This window comes from Thalassophryne amazonica, chromosome 20, assembly GCF_902500255.1.
Source record: "Thalassophryne amazonica chromosome 20, fThaAma1.1, whole genome shotgun sequence".
NCBI classification, from domain to species: domain Eukaryota; kingdom Metazoa; phylum Chordata; class Actinopteri; order Batrachoidiformes; family Batrachoididae; genus Thalassophryne; species Thalassophryne amazonica.
In genome coordinates this window covers 47,819,255-47,840,957 of record NC_047122.1, presented here as the reverse complement: position 1 = coordinate 47,840,957, position 21,703 = coordinate 47,819,255, and the positions used below count along the sequence as shown (strand labels likewise).

General features: G+C 42.2%; 3 protein-coding genes across 3 annotated transcripts in view; all 3 read right to left on the bottom strand.

Annotated features, from left to right (window-relative positions):
* Positions 1–18,989, bottom strand: part of matn1 (matrilin 1) — a 29,430-nt gene extending 10,441 nt beyond the window's left edge. Inside the window, exon 1 of the mRNA XM_034161246.1 lies at positions 18,132–18,989. The gene's annotated coding sequence lies outside the window, so the exon portion shown is untranslated. The remainder of the gene's footprint in view (positions 1–18,131) is intronic.
* Positions 2,591–3,451, bottom strand: LOC117502215. The gene is made up of 2 exons (XM_034161248.1): positions 3,171–3,451; positions 2,591–3,057 (listed from the first exon to the last, which is right to left on the bottom strand). The coding sequence occupies exons 1-2, from the start codon at positions 3,352–3,354 to the stop codon at positions 2,621–2,623; spliced, it is 621 nt and encodes a 206-aa protein (XP_034017139.1). The 5' UTR covers positions 3,355–3,451; the 3' UTR covers positions 2,591–2,620.
* Positions 18,990–20,330: 1,341 nt separating the features above from the next.
* The window catches only part of sdc3 (syndecan 3), a 61,034-nt gene continuing 59,661 nt past the window's right edge, over positions 20,331–21,703 (bottom strand). The window contains exon 5 of the mRNA XM_034161247.1: positions 20,331–21,206. Within this exon, the coding sequence (XP_034017138.1) occupies positions 21,040–21,206 (167 nt within the window). The 3' untranslated portion in view covers positions 20,331–21,039. The remainder of the gene's footprint in view (positions 21,207–21,703) is intronic.

Genomic DNA, 21,703 nt, shown 5'->3' with positions numbered 1-21,703 from the left:
CGGAAAAATTAATTACCAACTTAAACCCACATGAAACCCTCCTCAGTCACTTGTGCACGCTCACCGAGTGATGAATATGAAAACAGAGAATGAACATCAACTCGACACAAGTTGTGTTACATAGACGGTTACGGTGCATCCAGAAAGTATTCATAGCACTTTACTTTTTCCTCAAAATTCTACACACAATACCCCATAATGACAATGTAAAAAAATGCATTGTTGAGATTTTTGCAAATTTATTAAAACTAAAAAAAAAAAAAAAACTATGAGATCACATGCACATAAGAATTAACACTTTGCCATGAAGCTCAAAATTGAGCTCAGGTGCATCCTGTTTCCACTGATCATCCTTGAGAAGTTTCTACAACTTAACTGGAGTCCACCTGGGGTACATTCAGTTGATTGGATGTGATTTGGAAAGGCACACACCTGTCTACATATAAGGTCCCACAGTTGACAGTGCATGTCAGAGTACCTCTGAGACAGGATTGTCTCGAGGCAAAAATCTGGGGAAAGGTACAGAAACATTTCTGCTGCTTTGACGGTCCCAATGAGCACAGTGGCCTCCATCATCCATAAATGGGAGAGGTTCGGATCGACCAGGACTCTTCCTAGAGCTGGCCGCCCATCTAAACTGAGTGTTCGGGAGAGAAGGACCTTAGTCAGGGAGGTGACCAACAACCCGATGGTCACGTTGTCAGAGCTCCAGCATTCCTCTGCGGAGAGATGAGAACTTTCCAGAAAGAAGAAGCAATCCACCAATCAGGCCTGAATGGTAGAATGGCCACACGGAAGCCACTCCTGGAGTTTGCAAGTCACCTGGAAGAATCTCAGACCATAAGAAACAAACTTCTCTGGTTTGATGAGACAAAGATCGGACCCTTTGGCTTGAATGTCAGGCGTCATGTTTGGAGGAGCAATGTACAGAGACTTCCAGGATGAAAACCTGCACCCGAGTCCTTTTGACCTCAGGCTGGGGTGACAATTCATTTTTCAGGACATTGACCCTAAATACACAGCCAAAATATCAAAGGTGTAGCTTCAGGACAACTCTGTGAATGTCCTTGAGTGGTCCAGTCAGAGCCCAGACCTGAATCTGATTGAACATCTCTGGAGAGATCTGAAAATGGCTGTGCACAACCCTCCACATCCAACCTGATGGAGCTTGAGGTGCTGCAAAGAGGAATGGGCAAAACTGGCCAAAAATAGGTGCACCAAACTTGTGGCATCATATTCAAGAAGACTTGAAGCTGTAATTGCTGGCAAAGGTGCATCAACAAAGTATTGAGCAAAGGGTGTGAATACTTGTATGCATGTGATTTCTTAGTTTTTATTTTAAATAAATTTGCAAAAAAAAAAATCTTTCATTGTCATTATGGGGTGTTGTTGGTACAATTTGGAGGGATAACATAAATTTACTCCATTTTGGAATAAGGTTGTAATATAAAATGTGGAAAATTGCAGCACTGTGAATACTTTCTGGATGCACTGTACAGAGTGAGAAGCTGCTTCTGTGCACAGAATAAAACTGAAATTCCAGAGTCCACTCCAGGATTAATTCCTGCAGTGCATTTGTACCTGTGCAAGCACCTTCATGCAACAGTGTTTTAAACATTCCTGCACTGCAAATTGTTTATATATGCATGTAGTTGTGTGTTTATGCTGGAGCGCGCTCGCCAACAGTAACAGCTCCGTATCCAGTGGGCAGGAAGAGAGCTTCATTAAAAACCCAAATACAGCAGTTACATAACCAACAGTTCTGTTCAGCCCAGAACTCGCTACTACAAACACACTCCTTCATCCCCATCTTCTTCTCCCTCCCACGCCTACTGGCAAACTCTACCCATCATCCTCTTCTCCTCCCATAGCAACAGCTCATCTCGGCTCTCCTCCCTTGTTCCCAGGCCAGCATACTGCTTCACTCCCTCTCCCTCTCCCTCCTCCCTTCATCTGCTCCCCTGCTCACTGCCACCTCCTCCTTTCTGGTTTCCCCTCTTGCTTACATTTTTTCCGAGCTTCACTTTACATACGGCGTGAGTACAAGCCAGGAATATTAAATCAAGTTACAAAAAAGGGGGGAAACTTTGTGACATGTTTGTCCCAAATGTCATCTGTCATTCTGGGAAAATGCCTTCAGCTCTTTCTGAGTTGTGCATTAGAATTTGGCTTCCACAAACCCCTGAAACTGACTTGCACTCTAAGAATAAACAGTATGTTAATTTCGGTAAGAGTCTGACCACAGCAGATGGCAACACAGATTATACATTTGGGATGTTCTCAGTGACTGTGAAAAATCTCTGTGCTTATTCTCCTCCACCAACTTCATGCTCATCTGTCATCCTTCCACAAAGGGGCAATGGAGAGAAAACTGCCAATACGGGTCATAACAGAACCATTACTCTCGGGTGGCATCCGTTTTAAAATTATTAAATCAATTTTAAAAATAGCTAACACAGAAGGTTAAATGCAGATTTAAAGAACAGAGCAATGAGCATTTATTGCAGCCCAATCAAACCTGCTCAAACCAGAACTGGAAAAACATCCTCACTCTTATATACAGCTAGAAAATACATACATATTCACACAATTAAGTGTCTCTCACACACAAACATTTATATCAAAAGTGTATGGGGGAGAAGTCACAGTGGAAGTGGCTGTGGACCTGTCGGGGGCTGTCATACTCAATCTTCTCACAAGATGGAGCTGTAGAGCTGTGTGGAGAAGCAGAGCTGATTTCAGGAGGCAGCAGAGGTGCAATCTTGGGCGGGGTGCTCTCGGCTTTGAGGTGAGAGGCCCGCAGGGTGGATATGGGTGGGAGGACAGTGGAGGTGCTGCTGGTTGTGGCGGTTGCGTGAATCTGGGTGTGTGAGTTTGCGTGAGAGGATAAATGGTCCCGTCGAGGGAAGAATGAAGTGGGAGGCAGGGTGGCGGCGGTGGAGGGCTGCTGGAGGTCTTGAGAGCTGCCTGAGTAAGTTGAGGAGTGGCTGCGCTGATGCGCCGCCTGCTGGCTGTACATGTTACCCCACAGGAAAGACTGGTATGCTGAAATCCCACCTGGATAAAGATGTGGATAAAAAAAAAAAGATGGAGGCTATACCAACTACGTAACACAGACTCTACCCACTCCCCCACTGCAGTGAATTGGATAACTCATCCCTGTCACTCACCATGGTGCCCAACAGGCTGCAGCAGGATTTGGCCTGCTTTCTGTGACTGGAAGTGGGTGTGGCCTCCAGTGGAATAGGTCACCACCCCTGTGGAGCCCCCTCCAGGGCCAAAGGTCAGGTATGAGGTTGAGTTGCAATCTGGAGGGTTAGGGGTGAGGTAGGGGGAAGGGGTGAGGTAGGTCATGTGGGGAAGTGATGCTTGGAGTTTGTGCTGCGACTGGCCGCTGGGGTAGGTGGTGTGGAGTTGGTATGAAAGAGCGTTGTGCTGGTTAGCTGTGAGGTAGTCAAGCTTCTCCCCAAAGTCAAATAGAGAACTAAAGAAACAAATACACACACACCTTGCATAGATTCTTTGACATATCTGCAAAAAATATGTTGCTTGTCCATGTTGCTCAACCATTAATTAAATTAAGATATTTGCTTTCAGCTGCTCCCAGTGATCACGGTTCCCACAGCTGATCCAGTAGAGAATTACTTTTGAATTTGGCACAAGTTGGCCAATTGGTTAAGTGTACTTGATTCCCGGTTCAAAACCCACCCCCGCCCATTCTCCATGCAATATGGAGTTGCAGCAGGAAGGGCATCCGGCGTAAAACTTGTGCCAAAATCAACGTGCAGATCCACTTCGGATCTGCTATGGCGACCCCATAACAAGGGAACAGCCGAAGGGACTTACTTCTTTTACAGCGGATGCCCTTCCTGGCGGAACTCCCAACTGTATATAGACTGCATTTACAGAGCAAACATGTGCTCAAACGCTTTACAGTGATGCCTCACATTCACCCACATCAATGTCAGGATGCTGCCACACCAAGTGCTCAACTGCACATGGGAAACAACTTTGAGACTTGTAACGTGTGAAGCCTGTGGCGTATTTCTAAGCAGTCTTCCAGCCAGACTGGCATGGTTACACACTCATATGTCGAGTGATTTCACTGTAATTTAGCCGTTACCTTCTAATGTTTCAGATGAATCAGGATTGTATAATACAGTAATGAAGGTTTTCCAGAAGTTACAAGATTTTCCCGGTTTAAGGAAAACCACTAGTTATGCCTTCCATTGTTATGCTAGCTTTGTGGATTTGACTGCTGTTGGACAGACTTAAATAAAATGCTAACAAGGTGAGTATGCAAGGGGTAACTTAGTGGTTAGCACTGTTGCCTCACAGCAAGAAGGTTGTGGGATTACTTCCCGCTCTTTCTGTGTGGAGTTAGATGCTGCTAGTAGTTATCGCAATCCATGGTTAGCATGTATGCATATGCTAACAGGAATGTTTCCCCTAAGACAGCCTGTCAAACAAGATTTCAAGATAATGTCCACCAATAATAGTAGTTAGCCCCCAAACCTGGACATCCAGTAATTTCTGTATTGCCGTTTACTTTTCTTCTTGCTGCACATTTAGGTTTTTATTTTTTAACCCTCAAGCAACCACATGGGGTCATTTATGACCCCGGGCATAAATTTTTGTGCACAAATTTTCTCATTTTAATTGGAAATAAGTTTCCTACCATCTATTTGTCCTGCATTTGTTCATAGAATTTTGCAAGAATTGGCAGATCTGTGTGGAAAGTATCCAAACTTGTGCAGGGTCATTTATGACCCCCCGGGAAGATCGATGAGATTTTCAAAATTATAGCTTCAGATGGTATTGTAATTTGTCAACTCTAATCATTATATTTTACTGTTTTGCAGGTAAGCACAGCCAACAGGCCTGGAATAGCCAGATTTACAGCTGCACAAGTATTGAGTGATTCTTGATGCCCAGAGTGAGAATGTCACAAAGGATACCTAATGGGTTCGTTATTTGTGTTAGAGTATTTGCTAGTCACCGGTTCTTCTATATTTGATGCGATAATTATCCTACCATATTAGCTGCTAAAATAGCTTGGTCGCTTGAGGGTTAAGTGTTGTTGCCAAACATAGCTGCATATAAAGTCTTTATGACATCAAATTCTGCCTTCCAGCTAAAGATAAGGTTACATGCGTCACTTGAGCCGTCATTATGTCCATATTTCCTAGAATGGCTGCTACGCGCTGCTGTCACTTCTTGTGCTTTGTTCCTGTTCAGATGGCCGCTAATATTCATGTGACAGTCTTCTGTGAGCGGCACTAACCTGCTGTCGGTCTGCAGAGATTGGGTGTCACAGTGAGCCAAACAGGAGCTGCCCTCCAAAGTATCCAGAAACAGAGGTGGGGTGTGGGCTGGGGTGGTGAAGAGAGGTGGCATGGGGTTGACAGGATTGTAGGCTGTAGTGAAAAGGGGGAGGCTGGCTCGCCGTACTGGGGGAGGGCTGCGCATGGGTCGGGGTTGATGCTCTGCCAATCCCGCATGAGATGAAAACATTTGTTGAGCTCCATCTCTCGATCTGGACTGACCTTGAAGAAGAAACACACAGCTGAGATTAAACAGATTTCCATGTTATTTTACTGATATTTTTTTGTTTGCATTTTCTTCAAGTCAGGATGATGTCCTTAAATCTCGACACACACCACCGAGCAAAAAGTCTTGGGCATAGAAATCCATAATGCAGAGATTGCAACAATGTTTAAAAGGCCAAGCAAACATCTGTTGCAGTTTGCAACACCCCCTCTCCCCCACAGACTGTGTGGGCCGTGCTGGTAAGACCTGACCCCAAGTTGGTCCCGTCTCATACAGCAAACAAGAGCTCAGATATGAACTTTCATTAAATTTGTCTCAGAAGGCTAAAACAAGCGATTTCAGGCTCACATTTTGCTTCTATCAGGGGAGTTTCAACACACACACACACTCGTAAAACTGTTGTACTATGAAGTTTAACATCTGCATTTATTTTGCAAAGTATGACCCTTTGAGGCATTTGAAATTCAGGAGTGGTTTGTGTGTGTGCATGCACACACGTACAGGCATACATATGCATGTATTATGTGCAGGAGATGGATAGATATTGGCCTTAAGTATGCCGGCCTGAACATTTATCCTTTTGGTGATGCAATTTTTGCATAATCTCCAACAGTTTCTTTATTAATTTTCTATAACTGCTTATTATAATTAAGGATGGCATGGGGCTGAAGCCTATCCCAGCAGTCATAGGGTGTGAGGCGTGGTATGTCCTTGACAGGACGCCAGTCTTATTGCTGGGCCACGACAGACAAACATATTCCCAGTCACACCACAATTCGCTGTTTCGCATTTGTGAATCTCGCACTGTCTTGCGTTCTGTGACTTATGCGAGAGGTCAGTTTCAGCAGAGTTCCGGTTTAGGGCGCAATGTAAAACACACCTCGTGAAGTGTGGACAACAAGACATCAGGGCACAGCAGAAGTTCATCACAGGTGCTACACCTCCTCTAGATAACCCACTCAACTTGAGAGAATGTGTCATCATCATAATCACTTGTGAACTTGACGCCATCCACATCCTCGCTAGCCATTGTTTACATGGCTTTGAAACGCCGGAACTCTGCTGGTGACGCGGTGCATTCTGGGCAGTGCAGAAGGATTATGAGAAATGTCAAAGCAGCAAATTCAGAGTCTCCAATTCACTTAATCCTTATGTCTTTGGAAGTGCAAGGCAGCCGGAGCACCCGGAGGGAACCCACACGATCACGTGAAGAACATGCAAACTCCACAGTGATCCCTGGACCTTCTTGCTGTGAGGCAGTTATCTTAGCTGTTCCCAGGGTTGTATTCTTCTGGACAGAGACCTCTGATGATGTGCCTGGAATCTGCTGGAGCCACTCCTCCAATTAACTCAGAGTGCTCCCATTACCACTGGAACCACTGGACTTTACCTTCCACATCTGCTCCAATTGCTCCTTCAGCCCTTGGTACTTCTCTATTTTCTCGTGCTCCTTCTTTCTGATGTTGCTGTCAGCTGAGATTGCCACATCAATCACAACTGCGGTCTTCTTTCCCTTGTCAACCACCACTGTGTCTAGTTGGTTGGCCAGCAGCTGCTTGTCTGTCTGGAATTTGAAGTCCCACAGGAAAATTAGTCCTGTTGTTCTCAACCACCTTTTGTGGTGTATCCCATCAGGACTTGGGGACTTCTAATCTGTATTTGGCACAGATGTTACTGAACACGATTCTTGACACTGCCTCTCAGTGTACGCTGTCCCAGCTTGCATCCTGCTACTATGTGCTGGACTGTCTCTGGGGCACATTTGCACAGCCTGTAACTTGGGTCCTGTCGGATGTGGTAGATTCATGCCTCTATGGATCTGGTTTTCTAGCCACTTTATGACTTCGTCTATCTGTGGATGGTACATCCCATGTGGAGGTGCTTGGTGTTGCATGCATCTCCACCTCTCATATATATATATATATATATATATATATATATATATATATATATATATATATATATATACATACACACACACACACACACTAGTGTTCAGAATAATAGTGCTATGTGAGTAAAAAGATTAATCCAGGTTTTGAGTATATTTGTTATTGTTACATGGGAAACAAGGTACCAGTAGATTCAGTAGATTCTCACAAATCCAACAAGACCAAGCATGCATGATATGCACACTCTTAAGGCTATGAAATCGGGCTATTAGTAAAAAAAAAAAGTAGAAAAGGGGGTGTTCACAATAATAGTAGTGTGGCATTCAGTCAGTGAGTTTGTCAATTTTGTGGAAGAAACAGGTGTGAATCAGGTGTCCCCTATTTAAGGATGAAGCCAGCACCTGTTGAACATGCTTTTCTCTTTGAAAGCCTGAGGAAAATGAGACGTTCAAGACATTGTTCAGAAGAACAGCGTAGTTTGATTAAAAAGTTGATTGGAGAGGGGAAAACTTATACGCAGGTGCAAAAAATTATAGGCTGTTCATCTACAATGATCTCCAATGCTTTAAACTGGACAAAAAAAAAAACAGAGACGTGTGGAAGAAAACGGAAAACAACCATCAAAATGGATAGAAGAATAACCATAATGGCAAAGGCTCACCCATTGATCAGCTCCAGGATGATCAAAGACAGTCTGGAGTTACCTGTAAGTGCTGTGACAGTTAGAAGATGCCTGTGTGAAGCTAATGTATTTGCAAGAATCCCCCGCAAAGTCCCTCTGTTAAATAAAAGACATGTGCAGAAGAGGTTACAATTTGCCAAAGAATGAATCAACTGGCCTAAAGAGAAATGGAGGAATATTTTGTGGACTGATGAGAGTAAAATTGTTCTTTTTGGGTCCAAGGGCCGCAGACAGTTTGTGAGACGACTCCCAAACTCTCAATTCAAGCCACAGTTTACAGTGAAGACAGTGAAGCATGGTGATGCAAGCATCATGATATGGGCATGTTTCTCCTACTATGGTGTTGGGCCTATATATCGCATACCAGGTATCATGGATCAGTTTGGATATGTCAAAATACTTGAAGCGGTCATGTTGCCTTATGCTGAAGAGGACATACCCTTAAAATGGGTGTTTCAACAAGACAATGACCCCAAGCACACTAGTAAACGAGCAAAATCTTGGTTTCAAACCAACAAAATTAATGTCTCGCAGATGTGAAGAAATCATGAAAAACTGTGGTTATACAACTAAATACTAGTTTAGTGATTCACAGGATTACTAAAAAAGCAGTATGAACATAATAATTTTGAGTTTGTAGCGTCAACAGCAGATGCTACTATTATTGTGAACACCCCTTTTTCTACTTATTTTTACTAATAGCCCAATTTCATAGCCTTAAGAGTGTGCATATCATGAATGCTTGGTCTTGTTGGTTTTGTGAGAATCTACTGGTACCTTGTTTCCCATGTAACAATAAGAAATATACTCAAAACCTGGATTAATCTTTTTAGTCACACAGCACTACTATTATTCTGAACACTACTGTATATATGCACTTACACAGTGAAAAATTGGGTCACTATCAGTTGACGCTTGTCTTTGTTAGGGTACCCCCTAAAATAGAGTCAGAATACCCTATTTATCCCTTTTATTCACTGTTACCTCTTCATTTCACATTCCCAGATAGGTGAAGGGTTCAGAAAAATAAAATATTAAGTCAAGTCAGGGGGAGCACATGGACCATAGTCCATGGATTACAACCAATAAAGGTGTTTGTGAGTTTGTCTAACTTGGAGTAATGTGCCACTATCTTAGAGAAAAGTGTGATTCCTCTGCTACAAAAGGGTGGATGTTCTGTATCACAGCCGCCTGCACCGTAGGAACCAAAAAACATGAACATTGTGGCTTTGTATACCTGGACTGCATAGGCCAGCCAGCAGAGAACTATAGGAACACTGAGTCTGAGTGGAGATGGCAGGAAAGGAAACTGCTGCAGGGGCAACGTGGGACATCTCGGTGGCAATTAAACCAGAGACGGAAGAAGCTCCCCTACTGAGAAAAAGCACCAAACATCTACCATCACTGACCAACAGGCATCAAGTACTTTGCACCATTTTAGCAGAAAAAAGCCACGGACCTGTTGTGTGGAAGGCTGGGCAGTGTGGTAGTGATCTGGTGGTGCTGAGGGCTGCTGCTACATCCACTTGCACCCTCTCTATCAACCTTTGCCATGAGAGTGCGCTCCATTTTTCTCCATTTCGCTCTGCGGTTCTGAAACCAGACCTGTGGTGCAGAGAAAGCAGATGATAAGGGGGGGGATCAACAATGCTGACGGTGAAAGCCAGGAAGAATCATGTTACGACAAAAATGCAAAGGTCTTCTAACCATAATTCTCTGAGGTGTTACACCAACTGAAGCAGCAATGACTTTCCTCTTATCTGCATCAGGATAGTGGTCCTCGAGGAACAAAGCTTCCAAATACTCCAACTGATCTGTAAAGAAATACATGCACGCACACAGTGCTCACCAACTATCTGAAACTGGCAAATGTGACCATCACAAATTCACTTACCAGGATTATAAAGTGTTCGTGTTTTCTTCTTCGGTGCAGGTGGCAGGAGGCTGCCGTCCACAATGTCCACCCGTTGCAGCAGAGCAAAGTTCTGGGGTCGGCCTTTGCCCCTGGTATTGTAGCGGAGAGAGCTCCGAGTGGAGTAGACCTGGTTTACGTCAATCTACCATCAAGCAAAAAGACTTTAATTTATCTCTGTTACATTCAACACATTTAGATTCACAGTGAGAGCCTCACCTCGACAGGCACCGCGGCCGACAGAGTGTGAGTAACAGGGGGGCTGTGAGGCCTTTTCGGGCCGGGAACGTGAGGCGGTACAAACTGGATTGGGCCTGAGGGCTGTGCAGAGAACAGCAGGGGAATTGAAACTGGGGGGTAAGACAGTCCTGTCCCCCCACTGCTCACGTAGACTACATCAGCGAGGTCACAGCTGTTTGTCAATCCACTGTCAGGCTCCAACAGAGCTGTGCCCTCCTCCGGGCTTGGTGCTGGCACCTCCTGCTTTTGACCAGTTTTCTCCTCCTCACCTCCCTCATTCTCATCTTTTCCACCTCTCTTGTTTCTCACACGCTCATTTAGCTTCTTACCTTGCTTTTTCCTACACTTCTTTGTCTCATTTTTTTCTGTATCATTTGTTACTTTATCCTTTAGCTTATTATTAGAGATTGTTTCCATCTTGTCTTCCATCTGGGCCTCCTCCGCTTCCATCCCATGCTTTGGCTTCACCCTCTCCTCCTCTTCTCCCTCTGTTTCTTTCTCTGACACATAAGCTTTGTTTTCATTCTCCTCTGGCCCGTTTTCTTCTTGCTCCGTCTTCTCTCCTGCCTCTTCACGTTCCCTCAGACTGAACACATCATCTTTTTTCTTCCTCTTTATGTGTTCTTGGTAGTACTTTGTTTCCAAATCCTCCGATTCCTCACACAGGATACTCGGACAGTCTGCAACACAGTAAGGTGAGAGCTCTCGTCTTTGTTCAGGTCTTAGGCCTCGTTCACAGACAGTTCCCTGTACTTGAAAGGCACATACCTCCATCAGGACAAACTGCAATATCTGACAATGTTACGTATACTTTATACACTTTTGCCCTTAATGCGTTTTATTCTAGACTATCAAACACACAGACTGTGTAGACATGAGTTTGATTCCTGGTCATGCCATCTGTCTCTGTCCTTTGACAAGGCACTTCATCTGCATTGTGTCATTCCACGCAACTGTAAATAACGAACAACACTGGCTGGGAAACTAACATGCGTTGGACTTTTATCTCGTCCAGGGGGAGTTGTGGACTCAATCAGTTTCATGCTACAGAATCTGGGACGTACGAATACGCCTCAGGGCCTATAGAGGACTTACTTATTCTTCTCCATTCAAGGCCAGGATCAACGTTTGTTTCTCTGGCAAGTCATACTTCATTACTCAGTATTAAAAATATCACTCTTAAGCAGCCCACTCTGTTTCTGATTGCCCCATGCCATTACATTAATTAGCTGGTTAGCCTGTAATGGTGTTCTTAGTCTAAATCAATAATGCGATAGTTACTTTCATTTTGGCCCCGAGTAGACCCCCACCTCCAAACACCAAAAAAAAGAGAACCTCGATTGTAAAATGCAGGGGTTACCCATTAAGCCTACAACATGCTCTTACATACAGTGCCCTCCAAAAGTATTAGACCACTTGGTATTTCACACATTTTAATTTGTTTATGCCATTTCAAATACACACACAAAAAAAATAATTCTAAAATGATCTTCCTTAAACTCAAACTGAAAGCAAATCTCTGCAACTTGATATAAATTAAATGAAAAATATAAAAGCCAAGATGATGGGTTGCATAAGTAATGAGAGCTTTGGTGCAATACCTGTAAGAAAAATCAGTTTTATTGCCAGTTTTCTTCAGACAAGTCAGGGGATGGATACATGAACATTTCCAACTTACTGAATATGTCTTGGACCTTATTTACATAATTTATGAATAAATACAAACAGTATAGCATGCTACGGTAAATCTGTATAGAGTAGCTAAATAGTTCCATAAAAAGTGTATGTGAGTGACTGTTCAAGAAGAAGAAGAGTGAGGAAAGCCACCAAGACACTCAGACAACCCAGAAGAAGTTATAAATTTTATTTTTGTTGTTTTCTTGAAAAGTGTTATTGTGAAATGATCATGTCATCTTACATCCTCAATAAAATCAGTTAAAAAGTAGTTGCTTGTTTTGTGGTTAGAGAGTGAGGGAAGCCACCAAGACACCCACACAACCCAGAAGAAGTTATTGGCTTCTCTGGATTTTCTTAAAAAGAAGACCTGAAAGTTCAACTACAATTTGGCATAAGATCCATCTGAGATGCAATCTTAGAGTTGATGTTTTGGTGAAAGAAAATCCTCCTGTACTCCACTTCATCATGAGGCTGTATAAGTGGGATACAAAATCCAAAACATGCACTGTGCACAATTTCTCCAATCACAGCCAGAGAAGCCTATAACTTCTTCTGGAATGTCTGGGTGTCTTCCCTCGCTCTCTAACCTCAAAACAAGCTCCTACTTTATAAGTGATTTTACTGATGTAAGATGACATTACATACATGCCTGTGAAATGCTTTGAACCAGTTTCCTGATTTGAGCCTCACAAGGCTGCAGACTTTGATCATTTCACAATAAGAGTTTTCAAGAAAACGACAAAAACTAAAAGTTGATGCAGAGTTTTGTTTCTGGAATCATTTGTGTTGAGGAGAAACTGATAAAGGAGGAACCCAGCAGGAGCTGCAGCGTGCAGGGAGCTGAGCACCGCAGACTCCCAGGTGTGCTGCAGCTTCCACCTGCCTTTAATTAACTCAGTCGGCTAACTGCGGCTAAACTAGCCGGCCTGTTCCCGGCAAACAAACACTGTGTCACTCATGTTAATACGCCACATTTAAATTCTTAAATAGACTCTCAACCACCTCGGCGTGGGTTTTTTTTTTTTTTTTTAACCTTTTAAAGTATTTCAAAGTTTCCACCTCATTGGTCGTTTGGCTAAACGAGCCAATAAAACACTTAAATGGCTCTTTAAAACGTCCTTACCAAACTCTTCATCCACGTCACAGTCTTCATCCATTGTGGCTCGCGCCAATCTCAGACCAATAAACTAATAATCAATTAAGGCACGCGGGAATGACAATGCTAATGTCTCCTAAAGTGAAGCCTAATCACGCTGATTGATTGATTAGCTCGCGCAAGGACGGAGAATTATCGCGTGAAGAGGGGGAGAAGCTGATCAGCCAATCAGTGAGCCGGAACAACAACCCCCCCCCCCCTCCCCCACCATGAACACAATAATGGGAATAAATAGATGCCACATAAATTAAAAGTACGTGCTATCACAATAATAACATTAATTAGAATTAGTGGCCTGATTTTTTTTTTCAAACTGATATAATTTGAACATTGCAGTTTTTGTGATTTTTAGTCTGTTATGTGCCAGCTGACATAAACAAAACAGTATAGATTCACTAATTAATCCACAAAGAGATAGTCACCAGTTTTTTTGATAACAGAGCAATTATTTATAAAATGAATTGTCTTTCATTTCAGAAAAAAAAAATGTTAACATCTGTTTGCAGCTTGTCAAATATAGGTTATTTCAAATCAGTGAGTTTTGAACCGTCAGGCAGCACATAGTGAATTGCAATATGATCCCCCTCCTCTTTTTATATTTTAAAGACAAAGCAATATTAGAACAAATGGTAGTAATTAATCTTTGCAGTTGTAGCATCTTTCATATAACAAAAGTGCATCAAAGTTGTTCACATTAAAATAAGTAATTTAAAAGAATTAAACACCTCTGGTGACACAGATTCGTGGAAATATATATTTTATATATATTTTTTGATCCCACAAAATATGCTCGCATGCTTGAACTTGACATTTGATCAGTTCTGTCCACTTTTTGTCTTCACCACTTTCCACTGTGTTTATGTTGTAGTCGCTCCAAAGTCTTTCAGGGTCACACAAGGTCAAAGATCATGTGGCCAATAGACAGGTGACTGCAACCATGGACTTTAACCAATTTCTTGAAGTAGCCATCCTAAATGAGTTTGACCTTTTCAGGGTTACCCAAGGTCAAAGGTCATGTGACCAATAGACAGGTATTATTTGATTTCATATTAGTGTTTAACAGTAACCACAATGAATTTGGCCTTTCGGGGTCACTCTAATATGTGACCAATAGAAATATAAATTAATGTTAATTAATATGAATGTTTAATGGTAACCACAGGTGTATCTTTAACCAAGTATGAGAAATAATCATTTTACTTAAATACCCTCTGTATAACACTGGGCCAAAATTTTGACCTTGACCCTTGACCTTTAATTTTGACCATAAAATAAAATCACTTTGTTCTCAGGTGACCCTCAATTGTTCCACCAAGTTTGATCCAAACTGGATCAAAACTCTTCAACCTATTTTGTTCACAGAAGGACAGACAGACAACACCACAGGGGGTATTATAATAATAAATAGATTAATCAAAAACTAAAATAATTGTTAGTTTGCAGACATGAAGCAATCACACATTCCTGCAAATAAAAGTTATTTATTGCTGTGAATCCTGTGTGTGACTTGCACGTCGGGCACTGCAATAGTGTTATTCCTTTTCTTTTCTTCCTGAGAACACTAATAATCTATTTTAGTATCTTAAAAAGCGGCAACATGAAGGGATTTGTTGTTAAGCTGTAACAAGTCTGTGCAACATGAGGATGGATGATGCTGATCCTTTGAGCTTCTTATTAACGTTTGCTGAGTTCACACAGAGCAAACACATTTGGTAAAATTAACAGATTTATTATTTAATCACTGCTGGTTCTCAGCTGTGAAAACATCAAATTAAAGGTCAGGCTCTCTCAGCGTCTGCAGTTGTTCTTCAGTCACCCACCAGATGAGGTACTACTGAGTGAAACGCATGGCACCTAAACCTGCTTCTGGCTGTACCCCAGCTGGTGGAGGAGCAGCAGAATATTTACTCCTCTCAAACAGAAGAGGGCTCACACACACACACACACACACACACACACACACACACACACACACACACACACACACACACACACACACACACACACACACACACACACACACACACACACACAGAGGGAGGGAAAAAAAAAAATCCACTTCAGCCTCTTTGTCTGGCATACTTCCACATCAGCAGCCTACTCAGTCTCCAAGGCCGGGGACAGCTTGTTGCCAGTAGCGGCTCCAAGGACAGACTCCTCCACATCTGCACAGCGACCTGGCTCTCAGTCTGCTTCATGCAAAAAGTATTAAACAGGCACAGCTGCAAGCCTGAACCCAGAATGCTTATTAGAAATACCGTATATCCCTTCCTGCATGCTCACACATCCCCACGGGCTGTTTATCACGTAATTTTACACTTTTACGTGAAGACTGAACATTAGCAACTCAGGCTTTTCGCTGCCTTAAATGTGTGTGGAGCTCAGCAAGTGTAAATAGGCTGTTAGGAAGCAGTGATCATACAAATACAGTAGCTGTGTCAGCTATAGTAGCCAGGGAAAAAAAGAAAGAAAAAAGTTACATGTAATGTCACAGGGTCAGAAGCGGTATGTAGGTCGAGCTAATGTTGGAAACACCAGAGCAAGACTTCATGTCTGTATGAGTTATTTTAAATGCACGGTGGTAAATTATGAAAACATTCTGCAGTTCAAACCAGTGCCAATTTTTTTTTTTTTTTTTTGTGCAGAAATGTTATTTAAATCAGGAGTGAATATATGAGTGGTATAATGTAATAAAGCAAAAGAAATTCATGTCAACATTCTCAATGTCTATTCAACTTGCATTATGTTAAAATTATTCCACAGTTATTATAATTATCAATACTGTGTTTGAATGTTCTGACTTCACAGTGTTAATTGATGACATGGAAAAGTGTAAATTAACACTGTTTAGAGCTTGGGTTTGAGCCCACAACCTTTTTTGTTGTGAGCAATGAATTTTCACCACAGAAAACTGTCATTACTCACAAGAAATCCATTTTTCATCTTAGTCAACTCATGTACAATGCTCATATTATGTCCTCAGAGGAGAAACTCTAAAACTGTGCAAAGCTCAACACTTGAAGTGTTAAAATAAGTTTTTTAGAGTTAAAATCTATCAAATACGCATTATGGGGTTTGGAAGACATCTTTAAAGGAGTTATTTTTTGTGCAAAATTGTTTTCTATTTTATATTTAAATTGTTGAGGTTTCCATGTTAAATATCCTCAGATTCTCTCGTGTCTATGACTGCTAATGCAGAAATTTGGCGCTTATAATAAAAGTCTCAGCCTAAAAATGGTTGGTTTTAGACTTCGGTAACATATGTTACAGACGTGCATGTTTGGACTCCTGCTGTCTCTGTGCCACATACATGTGAGAGAGACAGAGAAGGCGAGAGAGACATTCCTTCTCTGAAGGCAGAAGGGGGCGTGGTCATCAGCAACTCCTTTCCATTTAAAGTGACAGGCACAGAAAGAGGCATCACAATTTACTGCACAACAATTTATGCAAATAAGGAAAACCAACAGAGGACAGGTTTACCCAATCAGGTCTTTTATTTGGAACAGAGTGGCAGATTAGTGACAGGGCGGTGGCACAGAGGATCCGCCTCCTCTCACTCACTCAGCCAATGACAGAACTCAGCCTTAAAAAATGCAAATGTATAAAAACAGGAATGGGAACAGCAAACATCGAGTAGTGTAGCCACCACTGGGCTTCAGCCACACACACACACACACACACACTCAAGCTTATTTGGCTACGCAGGCTTAAATGGGTAAAAACATACAATTCCACTTTGACAGGTACTTTAGAAAAGACAGTACATTAAGATAATTTCTGCCTGTGTGAGAATGCTGCCTGCCCGTCTGTCCCATGGTGGAGGGACAGACGGGCAGGCAGACAGTGAAAAGACACAGTCAGTGTGTGTGAAAGCCACTGTGAGGGAGCCACAGCTCCACATTCAGCAGTGAACATAGTAAATGACAGGCCAGTCAGTGTACACAAGAGTCTGCTGTGGAACACCGAGGTGAAGCACTCACACGTTCACATGTATAGTAACTGACACGTACCGTCAGTCACACATGCAACCACTCACACCTACAGTAACTCATCCATGTATATACAACAATTCACACATACAATTGATCATACATACGCTCATACATACAGTAACACACAGTCACAGGCAGATACAGTAACTCATGTATATGTTACTCACATGCACAGTAATTCACACATGGGTGATTCAGACTATGGGCACTTATTATGTCCTTTGATCATATTGTATGAAAAACAGAAAAAAGGGGAGATTTCACACTTTTATAGTTATCTTTACAATGAAAGTGTGTTAAGAAATTTGTTCTAGTAGTCTATGATGACTTTTTCACCTTTTTTCAGCATCATTATATGCAAATATTGCCGTTTTGTGCTTGTCCCACACCCAGACTTTTGATCTTCAATGATAAAAATGAATGGTAAAGAAACGTTTTTTCTAATGTTTTAAAATATCTCTGAATAAAATATCATTAAAATAATCAAAACATAATTGGGGTATTCAATGTCATACAACTGTTGTGATTTTTTTTAAACAAAATGTAGTTGTCCCACACTATTGCCGTAATTTCCACCACAACACTGTAATGTCCCTAAACAGTTTGTATGAAAGATTGTTTGGGTAGTTTCTATGGAGATAAACAGTGACATCAGAGCACATGTATATAGCGCCAAATCACAACAAACAGTTGCCCCAAGGCGCTTTATAATGTAAGGCAATGGTGTGGTGGAAATTACATTTACAAGGCCAATAGTGCCCGTAGTTAAAGAATCACCCACATACAACAGGTCATACATACAGTCACCCACACATACAATGACTCATGCATACAGTAACTCAGTCACTCACACACACAACTCATGCATGCTAATATACTCTAATCCACACATGCATAAACTCACACATACAGCAATGCACACATAATTACTCATGCAGACATAATCACTCGCTTATATACTTACTCACCCATAGTTACTCACGCACAGCAACAAACATACATTAACTCCAACACAATCACTCACCCATACAGTTACGCATATGCAAGTATTAACTCACACATACAGTAACCAACACATTCAGTAACGCACACTTGCAAGAGGGCAGGTGACACATGAGTGGAAGAGGCATGATTACCTGCTTGTGGAAGAGCGTGGGAACTGCTGGAGCAGGTAAACACACACTCAGCCATGGTACATTCCGACGTGAACTCACCCCTCCTCCTTTCAAATACACACACACACACGCACAAAAAAACAGCCGTCGACACACAGCCAGACGAGTATAGTTTTGACTCTCATGCATTTTGTTCTACAGTACTGCGTATAATAGGAGCTACTAGCCCAGTCGCACTGGTGTGGTTATTATTACAATCTCTTAGATAGAAGCACAGCCCTCCTTGTCTCCTCTGAATCCTAACCCCCGTACTCCCTCTCCTCAGCCACCCCAAAACAGTGAGACAGCAGGCTGAAGACTACGCCACCATCAAAGCATCTTCCTGCTTTCGTTAAAGCCCCTTACGCCTTCCAGAGGCCCCTCCCACTCCCAAACAGAGAGCCAATGAGGGAAGAAAACAATGAAGCATGCAAGGGGATCAGATGAAGCAATGACTGAAAGTTGTGCTTTTACACAAACAGACTAAACTCAGACCCACCAGCAATTGTTCAATAACTAATCAATAGCATACTGAAACCACCTGTTGGCTCTCGTATCATCACTGATGACAATCACAATGAGGATGATGATGGTTTGATATGTGTACTGAATGTTTTAAAGTGGACCTTGTCAAACCTTGAACTGCATATTATCCAACATTCCCGGCTCTACCCGCACCGGACTGCGTAACCCACGTATTGACTGAAAAAAAAAAAAAAAAAAAAAAAAATATATATATATATATATATATATATATATATATATATATATATATATATATATATATATATATATATATATATATATATATATAGTGGATGATGTGCCACCTGTCTGTTCATCCATGCAGGTTAATCTGTATCTCATGAATCAGTGGTCATACAATTTTAATTCTGGTGTGAAATTACTTGCGGGATACAGATTTCTACAGGCACTACGATATCATTTTGTCAGAAAGTGAAGCATCACCATGGTAACAGCCAAAAATAACAAAATTCATCCACTTCTCAGATCTTGGGGAACAAAGAGGCTTCAGACATTAACTCATTCAGGGACCCAGAGTTTCTATTTGATCCAACTCAATTTTTTTTCCAGAAAATTATATGACAAATTCCTGTTTTGGCCATTGACGACTTTGCTGTATTGCAATAACCTCTGAGGATACAGAGCAAACTGTGGGTTGAAATTACTCAATGACCTCTCGTTTCTATTTGATCAAACTGAATATTTCTTCCTGAAAATGATTTAAAAATTCCTGTTTAGACCTTTTACCCCAACAAAGTGGCCCATTGTGATAACAGATGCAAGAGCACAGATTTGTCTCCAATTACTATGCGACCAGCATTTGTATTTGCTCCAACTTAAACAAAAAAATTCTAGCCTGACCTTTAACCTTGATGGAATGACCCCAGCTGTATTTCAGAGTTGGTGTCTTGCCAACTCTTGACTGGCCATTAACACATTTTGATCCAGATCACTTGTGCAGCTTTGAATAGAGCAGGGAGAGATGGTAAATACGAGTATGTAGCAGAGGTCCTCCAGGATCAAGAAACCCAGTTTAATTAAATGCACAGCGACTTCCTGTATGTCTGTACACGTGTGCGTGTCATGTATGTGGTTGACGAGAGCACAGCTCATCTCAGTGACGATGATGTGATGAACAAAAACTCTTCATGGTCATGCAGATGGTTAGTGATGCCAGAAAGGACACATTGATATTTACATATAAACTTCTTTTTTAAAAAAACACTAAATACACATCCTCTGGTTTAAGTATTATTATTATTATTATTACGCCATTATTATTATTATTATTATTATTTACCATATAGCCCAAAACATCGATATATTATTGATTATTATTACTATCCATAACTAGTCTTTGTACAGCTGAGAGGAGCAGACAGGCTCCACGTGCGCGCGACTCGACACAGCCAGTTGCCACTGCAGGTCCTCGACGCCGTGACACGTGGAGGAGTTGAGCACCGTTTTCTGGTTGGCCGAACACAGAGAGAGAGGTCAGAGCCACCTTCTGGAGAGACGAGTGTATGCGTGTGTGTGCGTGTTTTTTGTTTGTCTGCGTGGTTGCATAAATGTGTGCACGTTTGAGCACCGGAGGAATGGAAGGCACAAAGAAGACCTTTCCTCTCACTTTTGACCCTGGGCTCTGTCCGGCCAACCAGACGCTCCGTATGTTTTTTTTGGGGTGAGGGGCAGAGAGTCAAACCCGCTGCTCCCTTTTGTGTCTCGCCCCGCCCCGCCCCTCTCCTCCGCTCCCTCTCTTACGTTTAGCTTTTCATTTGCTCCATAAACAGAAGAGGACGTTTTGTGCTGGAAACACAGGTTAAGAGTTTCTTTTTTTTCTCAGTCTTTTTTTTTTTTTTTTTTTTTACAAAATAATCATAGCATTACATCAGAACAAGAGAATCTGTAGAATATTAATAACAACATTTACTTAAAAACATCTTGTGTGTGTGTGTGGTTTTTGTCTGAATATATTTCAGGTTTTTCTCTTTTTTTCCCCCAGTCCTTTTTTTTTCATGTTTTCATTGAAAAGCAAGTTCCAAGTCCGCAGAGAGAAAGGCGCTCTCAAGTGTTTTGGACACGAGAGGACAGAGGGATGAGGAGAGACAAGCAGATGAAGATGAGGAGGAGGAGGAGGAGAAAGTGACGAGGAGGAGGAGGAGGACGGGGCTCAGAGAATCTTTCTCTCTTCTGTCTCTCGTTCTTTCTCTCTCCGTCGCTGTGCAGGTCTCTGTGCAGGTCTCTGTGGCGTACCGAGTGTTATGCGTAAAACTCCTCCTGCTTGTCTGGTTTCTGGTAGGTGACAGTGGCCTGTTTGGGCTCCTCCAGCGTGTAGCTGCCCTCATCTTTCTTCTTCATCCTGTACACCAGCAGCATCACCAGGAAGGCGGCGAACAGCGCCCCCACCACGCCTCCCACTATCACCGCTGTGAGCAGACACAGAAAAGACATTCCAGGTTAACACTCAGAAAGGCATAAGCAGCTTAAAGACAGACTCTACAGCTTCACAATCGCCGAACTGCCAAGTGAAGAATGACGCGCCAACACCAGCTGCCGCCGGCTTTGTGTTAAACTGCAGCCCTGTGGTGCTACATCAGTTTACTCACCGAGGCCGATCTGAGCAACATCCACAGCTGCTGCATTTTTTTTCTTGTACATGCTTCGATAGTTAACTCTTTGCGTGTGATAGATTAGAGTAGTTATCTAATGAGCAGAGGCATCAAATCCGGCTTCAGAAAGTAAGAAAGTGAATGTCCAACCACATATTTGTTCCATCTTCCCAATAAACCAGCTGATTGTAATTAGTTTAGCTCTTCAGGCAGGTGGATGAGCTAATTATTGAGATCACCTGTTTTAGGTGCACAGGTAGAAGCAACACATGGGAGGGTTTTTACTTTCTGAAGCTGGATTTGACACCTCTGCT

What these genes read in the sequence shown, in the direction of transcription:
- LOC117502215 (XM_034161248.1), bottom strand. Translation starts at nt 3,354, where the DNA reads ATGACCTACCTCACCCCTTCCCCCTACCTCACCCCTAACCCTCCAGAT. An exon ending in GCAGCCTGTTGGGCACCATG is followed by an intron (nt 3,058 to 3,170) that starts GTGAGTGACAGG and finishes ATCTTTATCCAG; the next exon opens with GTGGGATTTCAGCATACCAG.